The sequence below is a fragment of the Cryptotermes secundus genome, unplaced genomic scaffold (assembly GCF_002891405.2).
Source record: "Cryptotermes secundus unplaced genomic scaffold, Csec_1.0 scaffold753, whole genome shotgun sequence".
Lineage (NCBI taxonomy): Eukaryota > Metazoa > Arthropoda > Insecta > Blattodea > Kalotermitidae > Cryptotermes > Cryptotermes secundus.
The window spans coordinates 406,572-431,851 of NW_019734367.1; the positions used below are offsets into that span (position 1 = coordinate 406,572).

General features: G+C 41.4%; 1 protein-coding gene across 12 annotated transcripts in view; it reads left to right on the forward strand.

The window, feature by feature from the left end:
* LOC111868918 (calmodulin-binding transcription activator 2) overlaps nt 1-25,280 on the forward strand; it is a 444,850-nt gene that overhangs the window by 298,322 nt on the left and 121,248 nt on the right. For all 12 annotated transcript variants that reach the window (XM_023860018.2, XM_023860017.2, XM_023860021.2 and 9 more), the window contains 2 exons: nt 13,122-13,189; nt 20,903-21,038. In XM_023860018.2, coding sequence (XP_023715786.1) covers nt 13,122-13,189; nt 20,903-21,038 — 204 coding nt within the window. The remainder of the gene's footprint in view (nt 1-13,121; nt 13,190-20,902; nt 21,039-25,280) is intronic.

Consider the following 25,280-nt stretch of genomic DNA (forward strand, 5'->3'; position numbering starts at 1 on the left):
AATTAGAGTGAGTTAGCTCTTGCATGCTGGCTCTCCGCCTTTGAGGACCTACGTTCAGTACTCGGTGCACTGCAAGGTGTGTGAATGGCTTTGCTGGTATGAAACTCAATATCTGTGACGTCAGTAGCCGTACCACTTTGCAGCTGGCGTCATCAGTTCTGAGTTGTTACTTCGCTACTCAGACCTATGGCGTACACATTGTGTTGTTCTTTATTGCTTATTATCCTGTGCCAAAAGCAAATCCCGTTTAATCCTTTAACATTCACTGCCTTTTGTTCTCTCCTCTTGCTCTCACTGTGGAGCATAGACCTGATTTCTCAGTTTCATGATCATTTTACAGACGGTAGGACTCCTTGGACAGGTGATCAGCTCGTCACAAGGCCCCTACCTAAACACAGGACAACACAAACAGAATAAACGCATACACACACCAAACATCCATGCTCTGAGTGGGATTCGAACCCACGATCCCGGCTTCCGAGCGAGCGAAGACAGTACATGCCTCAGACCGCTCGGCTACCGTGACCGGCCATTCAGTGCTTAGGCTTATCTAATGAAACCTGAAGAAATTATTTGCAAGAACTAAGGGTAGATGGGGTGATATTAAAATGACTGTTTAAGGGAATAGATTTGAGGGTGTGGACGGGACTCATCTGGCACACAGTAGGGTTCAATGGCTGGCTGTTGTGCACATGATAATAATCTTCGGGTTTCGGCTGTCAGTTTCCCAAAATGGACTCAGCTCCATGGAGTTAAAATACTTAACTTTTTAATGCTCGTGTCTTACAAACGTGCAGAATTGAACATAAGCGCATTTTCTCGACTGCTTATAAGGACTCTGAATTTCTTGAGTTACGTAATGTGCGACCAGTATATTTTAAGATACACAGAGTTTTCAAACTTGTTCTTTGCTACATTTCGCCCGTCATTCTTCTTTGTGTTTACGTACGTATATATTAGAGACAGAAAGTGTCAATTGATTTGTGTTTATTTAACTGCGCTCCTTCTAGCGTGTCCTGTTTTAAGGCGATATCCCAACATTTTCCCGAACGAATTATGAAAACCAACAGACAATTCTATTTTGTTTGTTTATTTTTGTTGTCCTTCGTTCCCGTTTCTTTTGTTCTCAGTCAGGATAACCTGCGTTCTGTTCCAGGTTCAGACTCGGTATTACAAAACAGGCGCTACGCCCCTAGTCACAACATTCGGTGGAATATAGGAGTAATGTTAATAGAGCTACTCAGGAGTCTGCTTAGTTAGTTAGTTAGTTAGTTATTGGAGAGGGTGGGTTTCCCCATGCACTGAGACCAGTATTGGTCCATTGTGCTTCCCTCTATGATATTCTACCAATCTCTATACCCTACCGATATTGGTGCGTACCATCAGTCCCGACCGAGCCAGCGAGTTCGGCCTCTACTGGCTTGGCGGTATCTATAATGCTTTCCCCATCTATCAGAGGCGTTAGAGACTACTGTTGGGCGGGAAATGTCCTTGAATTTAGCTCAGTGACCTCCTTTGGAGATATAAGGTTTTTTTACATGCCGTAAAGCTACGACACGGGACCCACGGCTTAAAGTCCATCCCGGAGGACTTGTTCCCTGAATTTTTCCGCCCTTAAAAATCCCACGACCTCCGCCGGGTTTGAACCCGCGTACCACGAGTCATGAGGTGGGAACGTTGCCTCTAGACTACGGAAGCCGCTCAGGAGTCTGCTTAATAACATACATTAATTTTCGTCATAGTTGGTTAAATATAAACTGTGTTAAGAGTACATCAAATAACGAGCAAACTAATGAGATGTAGGCCCTATAGATACTTTATTGGAAGTACTCATTGCGTTTGCGATGGGTCTTTTTGAGATATATAAAGTTTACAAACACTCCGTGGTTTTAGTCCGCAAGCGAACTATACCGAGCGAGCTACCGTCGCGTGGTCAGCGCAACGAATCCCCGCGGCCGTTAATTTCGGTTATCTAGACCGGAGCCGCTATTTGCTCGAAATAGCTCCCCAGTTATCCTCACGAGGCTGAGTGGACCCCGTTCCAGACCCACTACTTCTCAGAAAATCTGGTAGCGCCGGGAATCGAACCCGGATCTCTGGATCTGAAGCCAGGAACTCTGAACACTAGGCCACAGAAGCGGTCCCATATAAAGTTTAGTATATAATTCATATACAGACGGCGTCGCAGACAGTCTATGCTGACCAGTTTAGAAATTTGGCGACATTTTTAATAGGCCTCTTGACCGGCAATACCAAATTTTATCAGAATTCGCTAGGTGACTTTGACATTGAAACATGTGGACGGATGGTTATCGCTTTTCAGTTTTGCGTTAATTTTATGTTCTGAATTCCAAGAACACACAGTGACGCTGTTTATCATTATACATTGGCAGAGAGCTGTTTAATCTTCGTTAGTGACTGCTAATGCTGAATGACCCTGAAATGAAAATATTTTTGGCGTAAACTAGAGAATTTAGGCGAAAATGAAATTAATTATTTCAGTGGTGTCACTGTTCTCGGAGTAAACTTTAAAGCAATTACTTAAACATTTTTTGGATGTAATTACCTAAGTGTCGATCGCCAGGGATTTGTTTCATTTTGCGGATATAGTTACAGAAATGTTGGACGTCAGGACCATTTTTTAGCCATTGCACATATATTTACTTAAATGTTAGTTACCAAGAGTGTATATTTCATATTTTGAATATGGTTACCGATATGTTGGACATTAGGAATGTGTTTGTTGAATTTGAGGTTCTCACAGCAGTAACTGTGAAAAGTTCTGTCTCCTTGAATATAACGCCGTGTAGCCCGGTGAGAGTCAACTGACGCTTCAGAGGGACACATCTTCATTATCTGAGAATAAGCCAAGCAAGAAATTAGCATGAATGAGCAGCAGTCAGAGCCTTGTTTGTTGGTTTCTTTCATGGCTTACTCATTTTCTTTCCCCCTGGCACTACAGCCCCAGTGGGCCTAGGCCTACCTCCATGAACTTCTCCGTTCACTTCGGTTTTTCTAGATCTTACACATTCGGTAAGACTCCTTGGGCGGGTGATCAGCTCGTCGCAAGGCCTCTACCTGTACACAAACACAGAAAAACGCACACACACAAACTAAACATTCATGTCCTGAGTGGCATTCGAACCCACGATCCCGGTTTCCAAGCGAGCGAAGACAGTACATGCCTTAGACCGCTCGGCTTCCGTGACCGGCTGGCTTTCTCATAGACCCTGAAAATTGAGGCGATATGTTGCTCCAAAACGTCGATTGACAGCGGACTGAGCGAATTGTATCCCAGAAGATAGAAATCTTCAGGTATTATTGTGGAAGTGGTTATCGAAATGTTGAGCACCTTATTGTGCAGCATTGTATCTGAGGTGAGCAGAGGAGGAGATGGATAATAGTAGAGACGCGAAGATAAAGGAGGTGGCACACAGAGATCTACATTTTGAGAAGCAGTGGTGGGGAGATGCCCCTGAACATTATGTGGTGCAATAATATGGGAATGATGAATGAGGACGAGGCGAAAACTCGATGCCACAGTGAGATTCTGTCGGGATGAATGAGAGGGGGGGAGAGCATGGACTGGGTGTTAATATATAAAGTCACATAGACATAGAGAAATGAACCAGTCGTAAGTAATATTGCAGAATCTTAATAACGGCCACCATCCCAATGTACGTATTCATTCATCGTCATAACACTCGTGTGTCCCCGTGGAACATCCATCTTTTGTGCGACTGACATTCAAGCTGTTAGTGTTCAAAGGCCCTTCTGTAAAAGTGGGATACATCATGTCTTCATTGCCTATTCACCGACGCATTTATCGATGTAATATTATGATTGAATATGCTCTATTCAGTTGCGTTAAACATTCTATATGCCTTCTCTGTGAGCAACTGACTCTGTGGTACAGGAACTGGATGGTTCAGCAACGGTAATACAAAAGCACACCATTCGACACGGATTTGAATTCCTTCAGACACGTCATAACTTTACGTTCTGTATTAATGTTATCCTCTAATCGCTATCACTTTTAAAGAGAGTAAACACCGAAAGTCTGTGAGCATTTCCTGTTTGTTACACCCGGGATGCATTGGCGGGCCATCGTAACCGACTTGATTTTCCTTCTACAAGAGAAATAAGACGTTTATTTTGGTGTAGTATCTGCTATTCCCGACTAACTTTTCATCTCTTTGGTTGTAGTGTTCTCCTTAACCCCTTAGTCTTTTATGATACATTGGTAATTGATCGAATATAGCTTTCATATCCTCATAAAACTCTCATGTCGTTTTTATTATTTAAGCCATACTAGCTACAAGTTCTTCTCATTAGCTTGGTTGAAACTAAACTGTGCTGGGAAAATGAAATGTAACATTTCTTTTATCACATACGTGTAACAGACTCTTACTTAAACCTATGAAGACTGTAGTTCGTCTAAATCTATATAAATATTTAGTTTTTGCCTATTAGAAAACTCGGCGTTCCGTCACATGCACCGATAGTTTAATCGTGTGTAGGGAAATCGTGTCTTTATTGCAAAAATCTTACCAAAATCGTTAGTACATTCTATGAGCAAAGTTAAGAATACTTTGGTCTTAAAGCAGGTGCTGCATACAGTTCCCACTCTGCTTTAAGGGTTAGAACTTGCAGTGCTTCTGCGTGCGTCTTTAATGAACTTCATGGGCGATGTAGACAGTAACAGAGCACTTAACCGCTTAGGTGACACACACTTCAAGAAATAAACATCTAGTAATTATTATCATTTCCATTGGATTCGTGTGCTATGCACAAAAGCATGTGACATCTCAGATCTTGTCTCTTATAACATAGCATTGCAATAACCAAATATATGATTTAATAATGTAACGGATTTCCTCAAAGCGTTTATAAGCAACGGCTCGGGAAACACGTTCCATCATGCAACAATGGAAGATGTGTCTCAGTGGACGAATGTTATAGCAGCTATAGCGCCAATGAACTCGCTGGCTACGAATCACGTGACTTCTGTTTCCTCTGGTGTCCTTGCGGAGCTTATATAACGAAGACCTGTTGTAGCTTAGGTTAGTGCAGAGAGCAGTGCAGTGCAGTGCAGGGAAGTGTAGTAGAGAGTCAGGAAAATTTTTAGTTGAGTTCCCGAGGTTCCAGGGTGATTGAACAAGAAATGGCAAGAAGACTTCATAGTAATTTGAAGTGCTAATTTCTGTGTTGAGATCCGTTGCCAGGAGACGACTAGTGGAAACTGAGAACCCTAGCGCATGCGCAACGATGAATTGTAAATTGTGTAACTCAGCGATAGCACTGTATTAATTGTAATTAAGGGAGACTCTAACGAAGTGCTAATATATCCAATCATCCGAACTATAACCCGTTAATTTTGTTACGAGTACCCTCCTACACGTGACAGTAATGTTATATTTCAGCATCTTATACTGGTTAACGATTTAATTTGCAGGGTGCAACTTCTTTTCGTGCTCGTAGACTGTTGTTCTGCGTTGTCACTTTTTATAAATGATACTTCTGCAATATTTTTCGATCTTACAACGTCGTCATCAGGTCGATACTTTACGTTAATTGCTGCACTATATTGCCTTTTCTATTTAATTGTTCTACATCTTGGTTAAAACTAGTTCCATTTGTTATTGGATTTTGTTACAACACATTATGCTTCAAACCATGTGATTTCGGTATTGGTGGACATAGATCGCTTTATGCATTATAGTTTGTATGGTCTGCAATCCATGTAGTAGGCCATGGAGGTCCATCAGTTTGTGAGACGTCGGGGCTACCACATTTTGTATGCAATCGGCTCACGGATGGCGGTGAGATCAGCCTTATGCGCCAGCCGTCCTTTACGCCCCCCAGGAAGATTCCTGGTTCTCATTTTTGTTAGAAGCTAAGTCGACCTCAGGGCCATAGTGCGGGTGGAAGGATTAGGTAAATTGAAAAATATTCTATTACCTCATCAGGAATCGAACGCGCGATCTTTCGGCTTGTAGCATACTGCCTGAGCCAACATCATGTAAACCAGGCAGGAGGTAATGAAATCGGGAGACAAAGGATTTATATTATAGATATTATCCTTCGAAGCTCACACTAAGTGTATAAACAGTGATAACGTATATTGCAAACTGCGTTGACACTGTAAATAGTAGTAATCCAGAAAGTACAAGTGCGAAGGTGACGATGAGTTATCCGCAAACCTAACGCATACTGTTTGTCCATCCGTCCATGTGTTTCACTTCCTAAACTACTCGTATGGTAGAGGGAGTTTAATTTTGGTTCGTATCTGTGCAGCACGACCTCTGCTTTACGTTACAGCCAAATAGACATCGATTTTCGTCCAACGGCTTATATGGCAAGAAAATTGGTACATATCCATTAAGGCCTAAGCACCACTTATAATTGAAACGTTTTGCGTTATGGGTAGTTCTAATGAAATGAAGGAGAAGTAATTTCTGGTTTATTGAGTATATTCGTCTGTAGCGCGATTAGCTCTGAAACATTAGATTGGGACTTGCCATTAAACGAACATAAAGGCCGATAGCTATGGAACGTTGCAAGTAGTGTATTTGAGAACATGCATTTTGTGCTAAGGAGTTTGGCGTTTGGCAAATGCTGTTTCATTCAGTCCCTGAAATATAGTGCAAAAAAACTCCGTGGCCTATAGTCCGCAAGGGAACTATACCGACCGAGCGACCGCCGCTTGTCGGCGAAGTTAGTTTCAACTTTACGGATAGAGGGTGTCACGTGGTCATCGCAACGGATCGCCACGGCCGTTAATCTCGGTTTTCTAATATAGTGCACACTTATAAAATTTCTTTTTGTTCAAATATAAGAATATACACATTTTCGACTCTCGTAATAAAGTTAATATTTATTTTGTTCTGCAGGTAAACCGGAAGTGGAAAATATGAGATGTTTACATTTCCAAGTTTATTCTACGGATTTGACATATGAGAATCCACCGAATCATAGGCCTGTATCAGTAGGAACTGAACAGCATTTCTCTTCAGTTACGTTTGGATAGTACGGGCATTGAAGCCATGTTCAATTTGCTTACGTCAGCGGACGTGGCTGCTGTGCCACAGTTAATGGCTTTGCTTGGAGCTCCCAAATTTCACATTTACAAGCAGCTGATAATAATTAAGTTCTACCAAGTGTTTATATCTTTTCTGTGGAGGAAATTTTATGTCGATTTTACAACTTCCGTTTACTGTACCCAAGGCTGAACGTCCTGCATAATAAATTCAACAGATAAATTAAATTGGACTTCTTTATTTTGTAATTACGTCAAAGCAGTTGGTCTGTATTATATTGTCCGTAAAATTAAATACATGAGCATGCCATGAAATCGAAATCCGTGACAGATTCATAGCACAGCAGAAGGATGTAAATTATTTGGAAATATTTATAATTTAATATGTTGTTGCTATCTAGAAAACGCATCATCGCTTGAGAATAGAACCGGTCCATGCTCACGGAAGTTGAAACTGCGATACCAGCAAGTGCATTTTTAAACAATTCTCTGTTCATAATTTTTTAAAACTCATCTTACATTACTGCAATTCATTACTGGCACATCTGGGGAACACATTTGGACACAAAAGTCAATTTAATTTTTGAAAGCATCATGGAACTTAGTTACGAATAATACAGAACCAATAACAAATCATATACTCATAATCTGTTTGTACTATCGCATTTGGAATGTAATAAATACTGAAATTATTTTAAGTCACATTTGTTGAATCTAGTAACCATTGTAATCGCGCATAAGGCGCATCAGCTGATATTACATAACTGTTTCTGGCTAGTTCAAAGTGTGTTGTTGTAGGGGACCTAAGGTGCCAAACTTATATATATATACTGACATTGACAGCCTACTGGATCTCCATATTTCAACATCTCAAGAATATTTCTTTATTGGCGATTATAATTCTGCAAAGCTTCTATTAAATTCTTTCCTTCCGTCTGTCTGTACACTTGAAACAAGTCGGGAATCGCTGATTTCCATAAAATTTGATATCGGAGACTTATAATAAGATTCGTTGGCACATTGCAACTTTAATATTGAAGAGAAATAACTCACATTGATCCGTCGCTGGAAACAGCACTCCGTGAAGCAGCATATAGAAGCCTATGCAGCATTGTAATATACTTTCAAGTGCTGATGTACTATTCATAGAGTAAATCCCACCATGGGTTGGGTAATGCAAAACCATCTAATGGGAATTTAATGCAAATTTTCTATTCTATACCCACGAAGCAAAGACTATGAAGGTAGGCTTTGTAGTAATCCTATAAGTACAGGGCGCTAGGCATGGTAGGAATTCTGTTCAGCGTAAAAAGCAGCGAAGTCCACGCAGCAATGCGGTAAATTAGCACAAGTAGAGCGTCCAAGATACAGTCTTCTACTTTAACTATCATGGATTATGCTCTTGGATCTGTTCTGTTTCGGAATTAATTCGAAAGCTATGAATTCTTTAGACATTTAGTGGGATTCTTTGAACGGAGAATGGTCCTTTTCAGTGTGTCTGTCTGCGCAGAACATAAGACAACAAACTAAAATGCGTACACGCATTCCCCGAGGGGATTCACACTCACGATCCCAAAATTAGATTAGATCGCGCCGCAGCTGAAATGAAATCGGCGAAATTTCGCATTAGATGTCTACACAAAATGCTATCAGTAGAGTTTTATTTTAGTCTGTATAGATCCATATATACTAACACCTACTTTATACGAAGGCGAATTTAAACTACGAGCCGAAATTCCAACAAAAGTCTCAAGTCAAGACATTTCCCGCTGTTGTGTAAAACCTGAAGGAACTTCGTAGTCACTGGTCTCTATCATGGTCCAGATGAATGTAGTCCACTCCGTCCTACCATATTTGTATATTGACACGTGTAAGATGGTACACGTCACGAAAATAGCGGGTTCCAGTTCGGATGATTGGATTTATTAGCATTTTGGTTACAATCTCTCAATCACATTTACTACAGCGTTATCTCTGATTTGCACACGCACACTGGTCCTCTCCTGGTACCACAATTAAAACGCAGAAACTATAACAGTCTCACTGAGTCACACACTCCAAGTATTACACATGAATGAAGCCTTATAATCACACGTCAAGTCTTCACAGACGAACTTTCTGTGGTTATCTTCTACCGAGTACTCAGAACTCAGAACTGAACTGCAGCGCCGTTTGTTTTAAGATAACTCCTTTGCAAGGACCCCACGGAAAACATAGGCTCTGTTGTTGAAACGTGTTTACCGAACCATTGCATAGCAATTGTCGCAACGCGGATACCATAGAAAACAGTCTCTCTGTTGAGGGGTTTTTGCCGAGCCGTTGCTTAGCAACGCTATGGCCGTCCACAATACGATATATTATATATAGTGTTTTTCAGCCTGCACATGTACCGGAAAACTTGTCAATAAATCGACAGTCGCACGTCTGCCGTTGCATTTTGACCTCGGGTGTAAAACGGAACGTAAGATTGCTCTCCCACTGCCGCAGCCGGTTACAGGAGTTGCCATTCTTTTTGTTAACAGCGGTCCCATCACATTTTATGAGACCTCTCCTGCCGACGCGATTGAAACGTCAGTTTCTTTGAAACCGTAGTTGCGTGCCGATTTCGTAACGGATTTCAGTCGTGAAGTTGTACGGCAGTAAAAGAAAAAAAAAGTAAAGCTATCCCTATAACAGGCCGTGAAGGCCTATAGGGTTGTGAGAATGTCTAGACAGTTGGTTCACAGATGGCGGTAAGGTTTTCAGCCTTACGCGCCGGCCGCGCTTTACTCTCCAGGAAAATTATTTAATTAATTACTCATTTCTGTTAGAGGCTGAGCCGACCCCAGGGCCGTAGTGCGGCTGGAAGATTAGGTCAACTGAAAAAATAAATCCAATGACCTCATCGGGACTTGAACCCGCGACCTTCCGGTTTGTAGCATAGTGCCTCAAGTGCCCCCTAGTCGTACAGCAGTAGTGAGGTTAATATGCAGTTAGATGGTTTGTTTGCATTTATGTTGCAGTGGCTAAAGACGATGCTTTTGTACAACATGAAATTTATGTAGGAGATATTTATATAACTTTGCATTTATAATTATAAGATGTCGCAAGACATTTACCTGATACTAAGCAAGAAACCTAATTACCTAATCGGTCGGTTTCGTACAGTCAGTTGCGCCAGTGGGAGACAAACCTAAGAGTACCATCAGACATTCTTTTAGAAAAGAAAATTGATGTACACACAGAGCAAATTATAATCGTCCAGTTCTGCTTATCGTCGTGTCGTTGTGAGGCACTATGGGCGTCATGTCTGTCTCCTACCTGTTCTGGGGGATCGGCTGAAACATTGTAGCTTGTTCGATGTTCATCTGCTAAAGAGAAGTTTTCAACATATGCCTTTGTCCAGGATGCAGTGGGTCAGGAGGTTTACGGAAATCTGGGTCACAACGGGATTGATTTGGTCGCGTTGGGACGGGTGGCGGGTTTGCAGCCGTGGGCGCACTTGACATACGTATGCATACCCAACACCAGATCCACACAGCTTCATGATTTAACGACTTTGCAGGTCAGAAGACAATTTGTTCTAAATATAATATGTGGACTAACTCTTCATATTAGTTCTCACCGATTGACTCACACGATGATTACCCAGTCTTTTCGCCCAATTTTATGGTTAATCGGCGCCCACGTTTGATTCGGGAACCTCTATTTTATTACTTTGGATTTTATGCTCCCACAATGATGACTGTGGAAAATACAATTTTTTAGGTTGCAACGCCATGCAGTTCAATATAGTTCGGTCTGTTGCGGAGTCACATATCGCTTCCATCATCAGGGTTGAAGAATAAGGCAAGCAAGAAATTAGCAATAAGCAGACGGCAAGCAGTGTCCAATTACCGTTTAGTACCTTTGAGGTTTTTTGTTGCGACAGAACAGTAATTTCAGTCTCGTGTTCACTCCAAACATCAGTCTCAGTTTAAGTACCTGTCACTGAAATGTACTAGGTTACGACTGTTGACATAAAGGTGACGGGGCCAGCAAAATTATACTTATACATAGCCTTGTTAGAAGACGGCTCGCCCGCATCGCTGGGAATAGGGCCAAAGACCTGCAAAGTTGATTTGTTGAAGTTTCATAGGTGCATAGCGAGATATCTTTCTCCGATTGGTACTAACTCAGTTCTTCCCCCTACAAATTGACGCAAAGACACAGATCTCTGAATCACCAAGGGCTTGGGACGGAGCTGGTTAAATGGAATGGCGCCTGATCACCTTCTGGCGCTCTCATTCCTTTAAACAGATGGCGCTGATTGCTGTGTAAGGGTACTTATTACTACATTCCACAGAGAATAGCACCAACAGCCCAATCAGTTACATGTGTTGCTAACCTTAACTGCATAGTTGTTGCTGTTGATTTAGATTGTTTATTGTCTGTTTTTCCGTATTTTTTATGTTATTGTTTTGTATTCGTGCTGACTGTAATTGGCCCCTGGCTGTTGAGTTCAAGGCGTAAATCAATAAATTATTATTATTATACCTCCAATATTACCAAATTTTTATGGACCTCTTTACGAAACGCTGTTTCGAAGATGCCGCTATAGGCTACGAACAGCGTTCAGTGGTAAAGCCACCATACGGAATTACCAGTATCAGAACATACGAAGAATCTGGTAACGAACGGTCATGGTATGAATTTGTGATTTTAGTTGGAAAGGTTTTCGGTTGGTGCATAGGCCTAAACATGGGGAAGAATAACTGTGTGTGTGTGTGTGTGTGTGTGTGTGTATAGATACGCACATGTATGCTTTTGATTAGTTGTTGAACATAGAAGTTGTATAATGTAATATATACGAGGGAGAGTCAGTAAATAAGTCACAAATGCATGTAGAACGCAAAACATGTGATGTTCGAACCGGGAAAAAAACATTTATTTCTCCACCAACGTTGATGCATTTGTCCCATCGCTTTACAAGTGCGTCGGCAGCAGCAGCACGGAAGTCTTCTTACTGTTGTCCCAGCTACTTCCGCACTTCCATTTCAACCTCTTCTTCCTTGGAAAGGATTTTTTTGACCTGGTTATGAACCGTTTTACGCGACAAACACTTCCCATCGTAAACAGGAAACATTTCTTAATGAATATCCTTTGAATTAAGTCCTTTTTCCCACAAAAACGCGCAACGGAACTCTGCTCTTCCGTATTATACACTCAAGCACGGTCACCATGATGACTACTGAAACCAGCCTCTGAATATGTGCATGTACTTTTACTACCATATTCTCATGAAGCTGGACTGTGCTCTTACCTAGTCACACACACGGAAAACCTATTACATCCATTACAACTGTTTTACTTCCATTTGTAAACTATTTACTGACCTTTCCTCTTATGTAATATCTCTACTGTTTAACTTTGTCATGGATATTTCCATGTTGGATTTGAGGTTCTCGCAGGAGTGGCTACAAACAGTCCTTTCATGTGGGATATGATACCATATAGTCCGGTGAAAGTCAGCCGACTTTTCAAAGGAACATATAGCTTTCAGGATTGAAGTTTTTTAAGTCCAACAAGAAACCTGAGTGAAGCAGGCATTAAGCTGGCTTGATACAGTTCTTCTTCGAATAAACATTTTTATAACAGAGATGCGAAGTAGCTAAGACTGCATTTTGAAATTCTTCACATCGTTATTGTGTTCGTATAAGGCCTATATTTCAATCCGTCCCAGTAGCTGGAGCACTTAGACTGATCGTCGTGACCTCGCAGCTTCGTTGACAGTTCTCCTAATCTCTTGTTCCTGAAAGTGCCTAGGGCGAAAACATACTTCCTAGGCATTTCTCTTATCTCAGAATATTGACTTGTTTACATTATCTTAAAATTTCATCTTCATAAAATTAAGTGAATTACACCATGTCNCCTTTCTGAACTATTATAAAACCTTTAAAACATATTACTACATTACTATAGATACTGTTTATTGTTATCCGTAGTGATTTACGTAACAAAATATGAACATCTGCAAACTGTTGAGGAATACCCTTTCACTCTGATATGATACTTATGCATTGTATACCTGTTGGTGAATAACATTCTTCTGTTTTGTTTTCAGGAGATCGCTGCTATCCTCATCAGCTTTGAGAGGCACAATGAGTGGCAGTCCAAGGAGGTTAAGATCAGGTAAGAGACTGCACATTTATATCGGCTTCATATGTTGAAATGGAAAGCGACGCGATGTACTGTCGTAAGAAATCATTGGTTTAGGAAGAATATGAGAACCTTGGTTCTTATACCGATCCGAAAGGTTTCACTTCCAGCAGTACGAATTTCGAACCTGTTTGTCCTCACCAAGAATTGTTATTCTGCCACTGACTGGACTTCAGCAGGTTCAGCCATGCCATCCTGAAAGTCCCTGAAGAGGACTTTTTTATCACCATTACTTTAATTTCAGTTAAATTATAATGCCGACCAGAGTGTTATAACTAAACAATAGTCATTAGAAACTAAACAGAGGATGATACATAATGAAAATCCTTTTAAGGTCTTCTATTGAAATAGGGCCAATCTGCAAAAAGTAAAGCTATCCCTGTTACAGGCCGTGAAGTCCCATAGGGTTGTGAGACGTTGAGGGTGCCACATTAACTAGACAATTGGCTCAAAGATGGCGGTAAGGTTGTCAGCCTTACGAGCCGGCCGCGCTTTACTCCCCAGGAAAATTATTAAATTAATTCCTGGTACTCATTTCTGTTAAGAGGCTGAGTAAACCCTAGGGCCTAGTGCGGCCGGAAGGGAAGGCCTTATGGACAGAGACTTCTTGCGATGTCAAAGAGTGAATGGAAATGTAGTATTTATAGTGATTTTTAGAAACATTTTTGGTAGATTTAATGACTGGATGAATCTTTTCCTTTCTGAATAACCGAAGACTGCTGACTCTTCACTGACCTGGTGTGAACCGATGGCATTTCTTTGCGTTTGGATTCACTTTACCAGCGTAGCCTACACACATTACAATACTGTGATAACCAGGGAACCCATTGGCTCTCCAAGAGCCCGAGGAAGGATCAACACGCCTTCTAAAGGAATTATTGCACTGCAAGTTCGGAGGTATTGCTGTTGGGAACAATAGTCATAACACCGTAATGGCTTCATCATAAGAAGTGCTCTGGAACTGATTAGACGACTGCTACTCGCTTCTACCCGTAGTTAACGCTGGCGGATATACTCTTACATCAGCGACAAGACCGCAACTCTGACGATTATAGGCATTGTGATGAAAATCGTATTGACTCGTTATCCTGTTTTAATTCATCATGTTATGTTGGTGGTTGACATTAATAAAGCCTTGTCTTCATTTATTGATTCTTTGGTCATTTAACCACGATTTTAACGGTAGAGGCAAAGTACGACAATTCGCATTCAGGATATCGAGCTTAGAGCCCGAGGTTATGATCAGCATTGCGCTGTTAGAATTCAATCCAGTACAGCCCATCTGACACGAGTTATGTTGGCTCAGATTGTTACGTTTGCTCAGAAGGTACTCGTTTCGAACCTTGACCGAGATACCGAGTATCCTGACTGAAATCATGATTGTCCTTTGTCCCTCCAGGCGAATTTTGGAATTGTGCCTTGGGATATGCCATGATTCATTCCCTTCCACTCCCATTTACAACTAATCCTACTGTCACGTGTATGAGTGAATATAGAGGGGGCTTGGATTCGTAATCGGGTTTACTGGACACTTACAGAACGTAATTACAAATAACTAGGACAGTCTCACTGTGTTACACACTCTAAAGATCACTGCAACTACAGCATACATAAAGTCTTCTCTGTCTTCACTAGCCGTTCCTTGGTAGCGGCTTTCAACGGCGGGCGTTCCTCTTGCTCTCGGTTCACGAACTGTCCCCGACCTCAGCTACAACACCTCTGCGACTCACTCCACTCCACTCGACAGCAGCTCCCCAACTTGTCCTGCTCATAACATCTCGGTACGGACACCACAGAAAACACTCTTCCTCTGTTGCTGTTTCAAATTGTTGTCGTGCTTGTTTTCGAAGCCGTTACTCACTAACGGCTGTTGTGTATTTGCTTATCTCGCGGTCGTTTTCCAGCAGCGGGTCTACGTGTCACAATACATTAATTACCCTACTGTATAGTCTGACACCTCGTTGGTGTCTCCACCTTATCGTGGTGAGGGGGTTTGAGTATGCCAAGGACCCTGAGAGCTATACCAGCGTTATCGTAGCTACTGGCAGGGCCTCCCTTGCTGGACAGGTCAAAGGGTAGGCATCAGACGAAGAGAGACACCAAAAACTGATGCCGGAAGCAGCGTCATCAGCAGCGACTTGAAGCACAGAGCAAATGATGCTCGAGATGGTTCAAGTTCGTATAGCAACAGGCGTGACCAGAGTGGTTTGAACGGCTGTTGTACTGCGATGTGGAAAGCAAATGGAAAAACTACCACATTATCACTTTTCCTGGATAGTCTCTTTCCAAAAACAGAAGATCGCATTAAGTGGAGGAACTGTTTTGGAAGAGACTGTGGACCTGTCGTCTGACAGATTACTGATGAATGAATGAATGTATAGTCTGAGGTACTGCCAGCTTAGTTTCGTAAATGTGTTACAGGACCTGAGGTTCTCACAGCGATGGTTATGAAAAAAATTGTCTTCTTGGATATAACGCACGTGCAGTCGTTGAAATTCAACTGACGTTTCAGAAGATGTGGCATCCATCTTCATGTTCCTCCGAAACGTTGGTTGACTTTCAGCGGACTACACTATACCAGAAGATTTTTTTTTTCTGTGGCGCTACAGCCCCCAATTTGGGCCTAGGCCTACCTCCATGAACTCCGTTCACTTCGGTTTACAAGATCTTACACATACGGTAGGACTCCTTGGGCGAGTGATCAGCTCGTCGCAAGGCCTCTACCTGTAGACAAACACAGAAAAACGCACACAAACATCCATGCCCTGAGTGGGATTCGAACCCACGATCCCGGCTTCCAAGCGAGCGAAGACAGTGCATGCCTTAGACCNAGCCTATGGTGAAGGTACCCGGATTTTGATGACATGTCATGTAAAATCCATCCATCCATCAGTAATCTGTCAGACGACAGGTCCACAGCCTCTTCCAAAACAGTTCCTCCACTTAATGCGATCTTCTGTTTTTGGAAAGAGACTATCCAGGAAAAGTGATAATGTGGTAGTTTTTCCATTTGCTTTCCACATCGCAGTACANACCTTCAATGGTCTGTTGTGCTTACATTCTCAGCCTGTAACTTCCTAGCATTTTATGGAACCCGAAGTTTCATTACCATGTTTCCAAGAACCCACCATTGATCCTGGCCCTGAGCCAAATGAATTCAGTCCTTGCTCTCCAATTTTGTTTTTAGTTCCATTGTAATATTCTCCTATCTGCGTCTTGGTCTTCCAAGTGGTCTCTTTCCTTCAGTATTTTCTGCCAAAACTTAGTATGCATTTCACTTCTGTCCGACGTATGCTACATGTCCTGCTCACGTATTTTTTTTAATTGTTCATCGTAATTATATCTGTCAAGGAGTAACAATTATGAAGCTCATTATGCAGGTTCCTCCTCAGCAAAGCGGTCGGGACGTTAAGCTGGCCACTCACCATCTAGTGCCGAGGTCAAGAATGGCGGAGCTATACCTCCACTCCACCATATGTATCCATGGCGTACTGCTTAATTAATTAACTACAGGGACAACTTTACTTTTTTACCTGCTCTCAGACCGGGGGAACGCGGTAGCGTAGTTGGTTGAGGCACTATGCTACAAGCGGAAAATCGCGGGATCGAATCCCGATGAGGTCATTGATTTTTTTTTCAATTTATCTAATCCTTTCATCCGCACTGCGGTCCTAGGGTCGACTCAGCCTCTAACATAAATGAGTACCAGGGATATTCTTGGGCGTAAAGGGCGGCCGACGCGTAGGGCTGACAACCTTGCCGCCATGTATGAGCCGATTGTCTGGAAAACGTTGGAACCTCAACATCTCACAATCCTATGGACTCCAAGGCCTGTTACAGGGCTACCTTTACTTTTTTTTACTGCTCTCAGACCCCCTCAATTTGTGGTTTTCCCTTAATGCGAGAGACGAAAACCTTGAATCCGCATAAAACAAACGGTAAAGTTATAGTTCTACATATTTAATCTTTATGTTGTTAGATAACAGACCGGAAGAAAAGATATTTTGAACTAAATGGCAGGAAGTACTCCCCAGATATAATCTGCTCCTAATTTTGCCACAAATACGGTTTTCATTTTTTAATGTCCTTTCCAACTTTTGGAACTTTGCTACATTTACAAAGATTTATTGGCCATCTTTATCTTATGGGAGTTTCCTTCATTCTGAAGACCAAATATTAACACATGTTTAAGTTTTGTGTGCATTTGCTCTTATACGAACCTCCTTACTCGGCATCTAGTAGAGCGTCCGTATTTCCATTCACGGCATTTTTTGTATTTTTTCATCCAATAAATTAATATCAGTGTACCCCAGAATTTGATGTGGCCCATTCAGTCCGTCCTATTTCTTTGGAACTTCGTAATGCCTTATTCTAAAGCAAAATTGAAAAGAAATGGCAATAGAACATCTCCTTGTTTCAGGCAATTCTGAACAGGAAACAACCGACAATTTCTTATGTATACGGACTTTAAAACGTGTGACTAATCCTTGATTTTTGTTTTCTTGTTTGTGAAAGAAATAACTCGTCTTTGGAACCAACCAACGTTTGCTTGCTACGAGATTCAGTTGATGCAGCCAATAAATATTCTGCCCTTGTTTCTGTCAGTTCGTCGAGTTCCCGGAGGGTGCTGAAAATTGCAGCATAGCGAATGGGAACGACTTTGACCAGCGAACTTTGTTCTTATTGTTTCGTTAGTTTCGTCACGTCTGGTTGCCTGGGGACATTGGCTAAGCTAGTCTCCGCTGTGAGTGTTCTTACGAGAACTGTACACCAGATCTTACATTAAGCTCTCCGATTTTCTGTTGAAACTTTATCTATCTATTTATCTATCTGTCTGTCTGTCTATCTATCTATCTGTCTCTCTCCTACTGTCCCCACTTGGAGAATAGGACATCCATGAAACGCTTCGTTTCACTTCAGTTACTTAATCTTAGGCAGTCGGTAGGACTCCTCGAACGGGCGATCGGCCCGTCACAAGGCCCCTACCTGATACAGGACAACACAAATACAGAATAAACGCAGACAAACATCCGTGCCTTGAGTGGGATTCGAACCCACTATCTCAATGTTCGAACGAGCGAAGACAATTCATGCCTCAGACCGCTCGGCCACTGTGATCGGCTTGAAACTTAATACATCTGTGCAAATAATATTCTGTGAATTGTAATTCGGAGATACACGTTGCACATAGACATACAGGCTGTCCCAGCTTACAACTGTAAAGCGTTCCTGAAAACCTAGTTGTAAGTCGAATGTCAGTGTTCCGATCCTTGTAACAACTTGTAAACTGAGGAACATTTCTGGAGCTTGCAGAAGAAAACAGATACCAAGACGTATGTAGGCTATAAATTCGTAGTATAATGATCAGTGAGTGTTATAAATTGTATAGTACACATTTTAACACTTAAAACAATCAATAAATGGATAACATCGATGCTAAATCTGCGAGTATAACTTAGCGATGACAGCGTGACAGCGCGGACAAGTCACACCGCGCAGTTTGACATCGGCCGAACATACGCTGAAGAAACTAGACTCGGGGTGGTGAAAAATCTCGGAATATCGAATGTCTGCAGTACGATATCGGTTGTCGATTTGGAAGTGTCAGTGTGTTAATGTCTAAAGTCCGGGTTTATCGTAAATCGGAAACGGGCTGTCCTATAGACGAGCGAAATCTATTATTTTTTTCCTGGGTTTTCTTTAAATAGACCGTATTTAGTATTGAAGCTCTTTATTGGTTTGACAGTCGTATTGATGAAGCGTATACGTTTATATTCCCGTTTTCCAGTGGAAGGGGATGGAATTAGTGTAAAAACTCGTCCTTTCTAGTCTTTTTAAATTAAATACATTGAAATATTTTTCGAAGCCGTTACCTGAAAAGTTCACGTTTGTAAACTGTAATCAACTGACACTAATTATACTTATAACAGCTAGATTCGTGTTAAAAAGTGAAATGATATGCCATTACACATTCTATTCTATCATTCACTTCCTCATATCACTTCACCGCACAGTGATCGCTGTATGCGTTATTCTATTGATAAGGAATGAAAGACTGGCTGATCACTTTGTGCATTATTGAAAGCACACGTAGTCACGTAATAAGTATATCACAGAAGGAGAAGCAGAGGAAGAGAACTTGAAAGAACATGGTCAGCAAAACGGCTATTGTCTTCAACCGCCATACTAACTTCAAAGTCTTTTCTTCTTTTGACACCATACAACTATGTTGAATTGTACATTTTCTTGTAGTTTGAAAGTAACTTCGCAGCAAATTTTGAATTGAATTACGTCATAAATCTTCAGAAACAATGAATAACCTTAAGTGTATTCCTCGTCTTGTGAGAGTATATATGCAATATTTGTTCTGCTTTCTATCTTATACGTACATATATATACTAGCAGCGTTTGTTGTGAGAAACGAGAACATTTCGTAGAACAAAAAGAGGAACGTACCTCTTCTTGTTCTTCCACCTTGTCTGTCCTCGTTCTGTTCTGCGCTTACAGTCCTAACCAACATGGAACTCGACTTCCGGAAACTGGTTCAAGTTTTCAGCTCTGGGCTATCAAGTTAAGCGACTGTTCAGATTGTGTAGAGTAATTTCTTGAACTTCTAAGCTCGTCTTTCCACCTTCCCCAAACATACACACACGTTCAACTTCCTCGGAGCTGAGTGCAGTCGCTACTAGGCCTAATCTGTCAAAAACATCTGTTCCGACTGAGGAAGTATATTTGCTTCGTTCCGTTTTGAGACATTAAGACCAGAGCTGTATGATAGTGTTGCGACGCTGTATATCCCCGACATGACAGAGTCGTTAAATAAGCAACTAAAGGTTCGCTGTGAATCCAGATCTGAAGGTCCTTGCCGTTCAAAACATTCCTGATAAGAAACAGCTCAGGAGATTATGCAGCAGGCACACAGTTCTAGTGTGAAGACTTGCGAGACGTAGGCTTGGGTAGGAGGGTAATACAACAATGCGTCTTGGAGGATGCGAGGTATGATGGCTTGTCCTGGTTTCATGTGATCCTTGATAGAATTCATTGGATAGATCTTTGGAACGCGATAATGGACCTTCTGGGATCATGAAAATGGCAGAGAACTCCTTGATCAGCTGAGTGACCACTATTTTCCTCAGAAGGACCCCATTCTATGGAGCCAGTCTTAGGTGACAGGATAATCTCGTTTAACACAGCAAAAACGTTACCAGTACTTATTTCTAGACTTTTTGGTTTGAAGTGTATGGCCATTGGTCCTTGTTAGATTTAAATAAGGCTTCTGAAACCACTTATACGCTGGAGTAGCAGAGTTGGATCCTATTTTTGGCATGGATGTTTTCCCGCATTTCTCTTACTTTTCGTTACAGTGGGCTGATTTCTCATTGAGTCTTCCTGAGTGTCTGAGTTAAATTTAGATAGCATGTACGGTTATAGGGAGGAAGCGTCGAATCCTAATTTACCTTTGAATTACCTTTTACATACTGCAGTTTAAAATGCTTACATTATTAATGACAGTGGAAATCAGTACCAGTGGGTCTCTAAACTATATGGCTATTACATTTTAAATTATGATAGTCTCACAGAATATACTGAAGTATTTGAAGGAAAATAGGCTTAGCAAGATTGTCCCAGAATTTGTCATCTCCCTCACACTGATCCTACTGTCTCATCGCTTTCCTGATGTTTCAGGCCGAAGAGCGGCTCCATGTTGTTATACAGCCGCAAGAAGGTGAGATACCGTCGGGATGGGTACTGCTGGAAGAAGCGGAAAGACGGCAAGACGACGCGAGAAGACCACATGAAGCTGAAGGTGCAGGGAACCGAGGTAAGCTTCGCCTTACCGACTACCCCACTTTGTCTGCCAAGTTGAGGTGGTGGTCCCTGGCCTTCTTCCATCCCTGGTATTCTAAAATTCCCCACCTCCTCCACCCTCCCCTTGAAGGGAGCTGCCTGTAAACGAAGTAGGCTATATCACAAATTAAGTGTATACGTAAGAGAACATTGTCGCATAAATTATCAGTGAATTTTAAGAGTACCAAAGAAACTGGCTGCAATGCAGTCGAATAAAAAAGACAAATAGAATACGGAAGGTGGCATTGGAACATTTGCTTAAAATCGTTTGCTAATTCGGTGATTGAATTTAACTCCATTGATTGTAACCTCCAGTAAGCCTCTAATGCCCTTGATTTGCATCCCAGTATGTCTCCCATGAGTCAACATCCCGTCAGCCGTCGTGTCGGCCTTCATGTCTAGATATATTTACATTCTGCGGTTACCAGTAGCCCTCCAGTAACAGCTTCGTAATGGCACACGGCCCTTTTCTGTTTCCACGTTACACTTTCCCCAGTATTACACACTATAAGTCTTCGAGTTCTGACTCGGTATGCCTCAGCACTGACGCCCTCTGCCGCCTACCTAATAAATGCTTTGTTTTATACGTAATTTTTCCGCCACTCTAATATAACTTGTTTGCAAGTAAAGGACGTCTGAGACGCGCAGGCCGAATATTTCGTCTCATTCAGATATCGAAATCTGTAAGTCATGTTTTCCATTGAACATACGGAATGAGCCATGACTAATTTAAATCAACATAAATTCATATTTGCAGATATTGTTAATCGTATTCTTGTTCTTTTAAGACCTTGAGGCCTTGGAGCATTTGTTTCCTGTGGAACTTGTCGAGACCACTTTCAGAAACTTGCCTCTTGGGAGGAGTGTTAGATTCGTGATAATTGCATACAACAAACATGGATTTTGGAATATTCAGCGCGGTGACAGTTACTTACTTATGGAGCTGAGCCTTTCTTGAGGAGCCACCAAATCTGCAGAATTTTATGGAACCCGAAGGTTCATCACCGTGTTCACAAGAGCCCTCCACTGCTCCCTATCCTGAGCCAGACCAGTCCAATCAATACCATCCCATCCTATCTCTCTAAGATCCATTTTAATATTGTCCACCCACCTACGCCTTGGTCTTCCCAGTGGTCTCTTTCCTTCTGGCTTTCCCACCAATATCCTATACACATTCCTTGTTTCCCCCATTCGTGCTACATGCCCTGCCCACCTCATCCTCCTTGACTTGATCATTCTAATTATACTTGGAGAAGAGTACAAGTTATGAAGCTCCTCATTATGCAGTTTTCTCCAAATTCCTGTCACTTCATCTCTCTTCGGTCCAAATATTCTCCTCAGCACCCTGTTCTCAAACACCCTTAGTCTTGGAGAGATTGGATGGGATGGTATAGATTGGATTGAGCTGGCTCAGGATAGGGACCAGTGGAGGGTTCTTGTGAACACGATAATAAACCTTCGGGTTCTATAAAATGCTGGGAAATTCTTGTGTAGCTGCAGATTTGGCTTCTCCTCAAGAAGGGTTCAGCTCCATAAGTAACTAAGTAAGTGTGTTTTTTGTTTATGGTAACCATATTATCACCCAGTTGATTCACATCATCGGCGTAGACCAACAGCCGATGTGTCCCGCTTAATTTCAGCCAACCTGGTTTTCCTGGACCTTCCTAATGGCATATTCTAAAGAAAAGTTAAAAAGGAGTGGCGATAAAGCATCTCCTTGTTTTAGACCATTCTGGATAGAAAATTTATCAGACAACTGTTTACCTATGTGGACATAACTATACGTTTCGTTTCAACACATTTTAATCAACCTAACTAATTTCATGGGTATTCCAAACTCTATCAGAATATTGTACAATACTTCCCTCCTTACTGTATCATAGGCTTTCTTGAAGTCTACAAATAGCTGGTCTAGTGTCTCATTGCACTCCCATTTTTCTCCAATATCTGACAAATGCAAAAGATTTGATCTGTAGTTGATCTGTTACGTCGGAACCCACACTGATGATCCCCAATAAGTTCATCTATATATGGACTTAACCTTGAGAGAAGAATATTGAATAAAATTTTATATGACGTTGATAGCAGTGATATCCCCCGATAATTACAAGAGGCAGTTTTATCACCCTTGTTGTGAACTGGTACAGTAATAGACCCCTTCCACTGTTCAGGCAATTTTTCCTTATGCCAAATAGAAGTAATTAGCTTATGGATCTCAGAACGTAATTTTTGCATCCTGCTTGAATAAATTCTACCGGAATTTGATCACTACCTGGCGATTTATATTTTTTTCAATTTTCCAATAGCATTTTCAACCTCAAGAGGACTATGATCAGGTATTAACGGCTCAGCTATATGTATTTGTATCTTCCTAGCATCGCTGACCCTATGTACATTCAATAACTGAGAGTAGTGGTTCTTCCACCTGTTCAAAATGTTGTGGGATTCTGCAAGCAGATCACCATTCTCATCCTTCACTAAGTTACTTCTAGGTTGGTAACCCCTGTTAAAGTCATCTATTCCTCTATACAGGTCTCTAATGTTCTTGTTCTTACTGTTCTTTTGCGAGCTCATCAATTTTAGCTTTCAGATATTCCCTCTTTTTTTCCTGAAATGCCTGCTTGTTTCACGTCTTATATTTTTCAGATTATCCCTTTTTTTTCGCTTGGATCCTGTAACCATTGCAAATTGGCTTGTTTTCTTAGGTCTAATAATTTTGAGTATCCTTCATCGAACCATGGCTTATGCTTCTTCAGTTCATAATATCCTAGACTGTCCTTGGCAGAAATTTTGATATTCTCTCTAATAGTTTGCCAATCTTTATTAACATCTACCTCACTGTCCAAGTTTTCAAAGCCGCGAACCTGTTTGAGATTTCAGCACGATACTGCTATTTACCCTCTACGTCATTTAATTTCTTGAGATTGAACCTCTCCATATGAACATTGTGCGTTTTTGTTTGCTCACTGCCAGTCTTTCCCTAACCTTTGCCACCACCAGGTAGTGGTCAGTATCACAATCTGCTGCCCTGAATGATCGGACATCAAGTATACTTGAATGCCGTCTCCTGTTTATCAAAATATGGTCGATTTGATTGTGTCTCTTCTCATCAGGAAATGTTCAAAGTAAATTTATGAATGTTATGATGCGGGACCATTGTACTTTTGACAGTTAGCTTTTTCGATGTGGGGGAGTTTACTGCTCTAACTCCATTATCATCATTAATTTCATGCAAGCTCTCATTCCCAATTGTTGGTTTGAAAATGTCTTCTCTTCCTACTTTGGCATTGAAATCTCCTAACAAAATTTTCATATGGTACTTTGGGAATTCATCAAATACATGAAGAAAGCAATCTTCTGGGATTTGGCACCGTGTATATGTGGTGTTAACCGACGTTTCGGAGGAACGTATCGCCTCCATCTTCAGGGTTGAAGAAGTATAAGTAAATCTGCAAGCGACAACACCGTGAGACACGGTCAAGATGTTCTAGTTCTTCATAGAACCTGTCCTTTATGTCATCAATTTTATCTTCTGTTGGGGCGTGGACATTCATAACAATGATATCTCACCAGCGACCTTTTAGTATTATATATGATATCCTATCACTAACGAACTCTACCTTCTTAACTGCTGATAACGATTCTCTTATGTACGAAACAGCCTGTACCTAATTCATGATTTTCATTCCCCTTTCCATAGAAAAATGTATATTCTCCCGTGACCTCCTGTACTCCCTCTAAATCTAACTTATATTTTAATATTTCTTCTGCCACTGCCCTGAGCGAACCTGCCTTATACGTACTTCTAACAATCCAAGTACGGAATCTCATGTCCATAGCACGGTGACACTAACAAGTCTGAAGATACATCTTTTTAAATATAGCCCGTGCTAAGTATTAAACTGCAGATTCGTAGCATATGAAGGGCGATGGTAGTCAGTCAGAGGATTGTTGGCCCGGTAAGAGACATCCTACGCAACACTGAATTAATAAATCCAATGATAATTAACAGTTCCAACCAGATCTACTTCTTTGCTGCCCGTGTTGGAGTTCAGTTTCTTGCTTTTACTTTGCTTCTCTCTCGCTCAGGACAAAGGCCATTAGAAATTAATCGGATGCTGCAAGTTTCGGTTCGTCTGTACTGAAATACCTAGAACATTTCTTGAACAGCATTGGAGAGCAGTCGTTATCATTCATTGTTTCCGGAAAGAAAAGG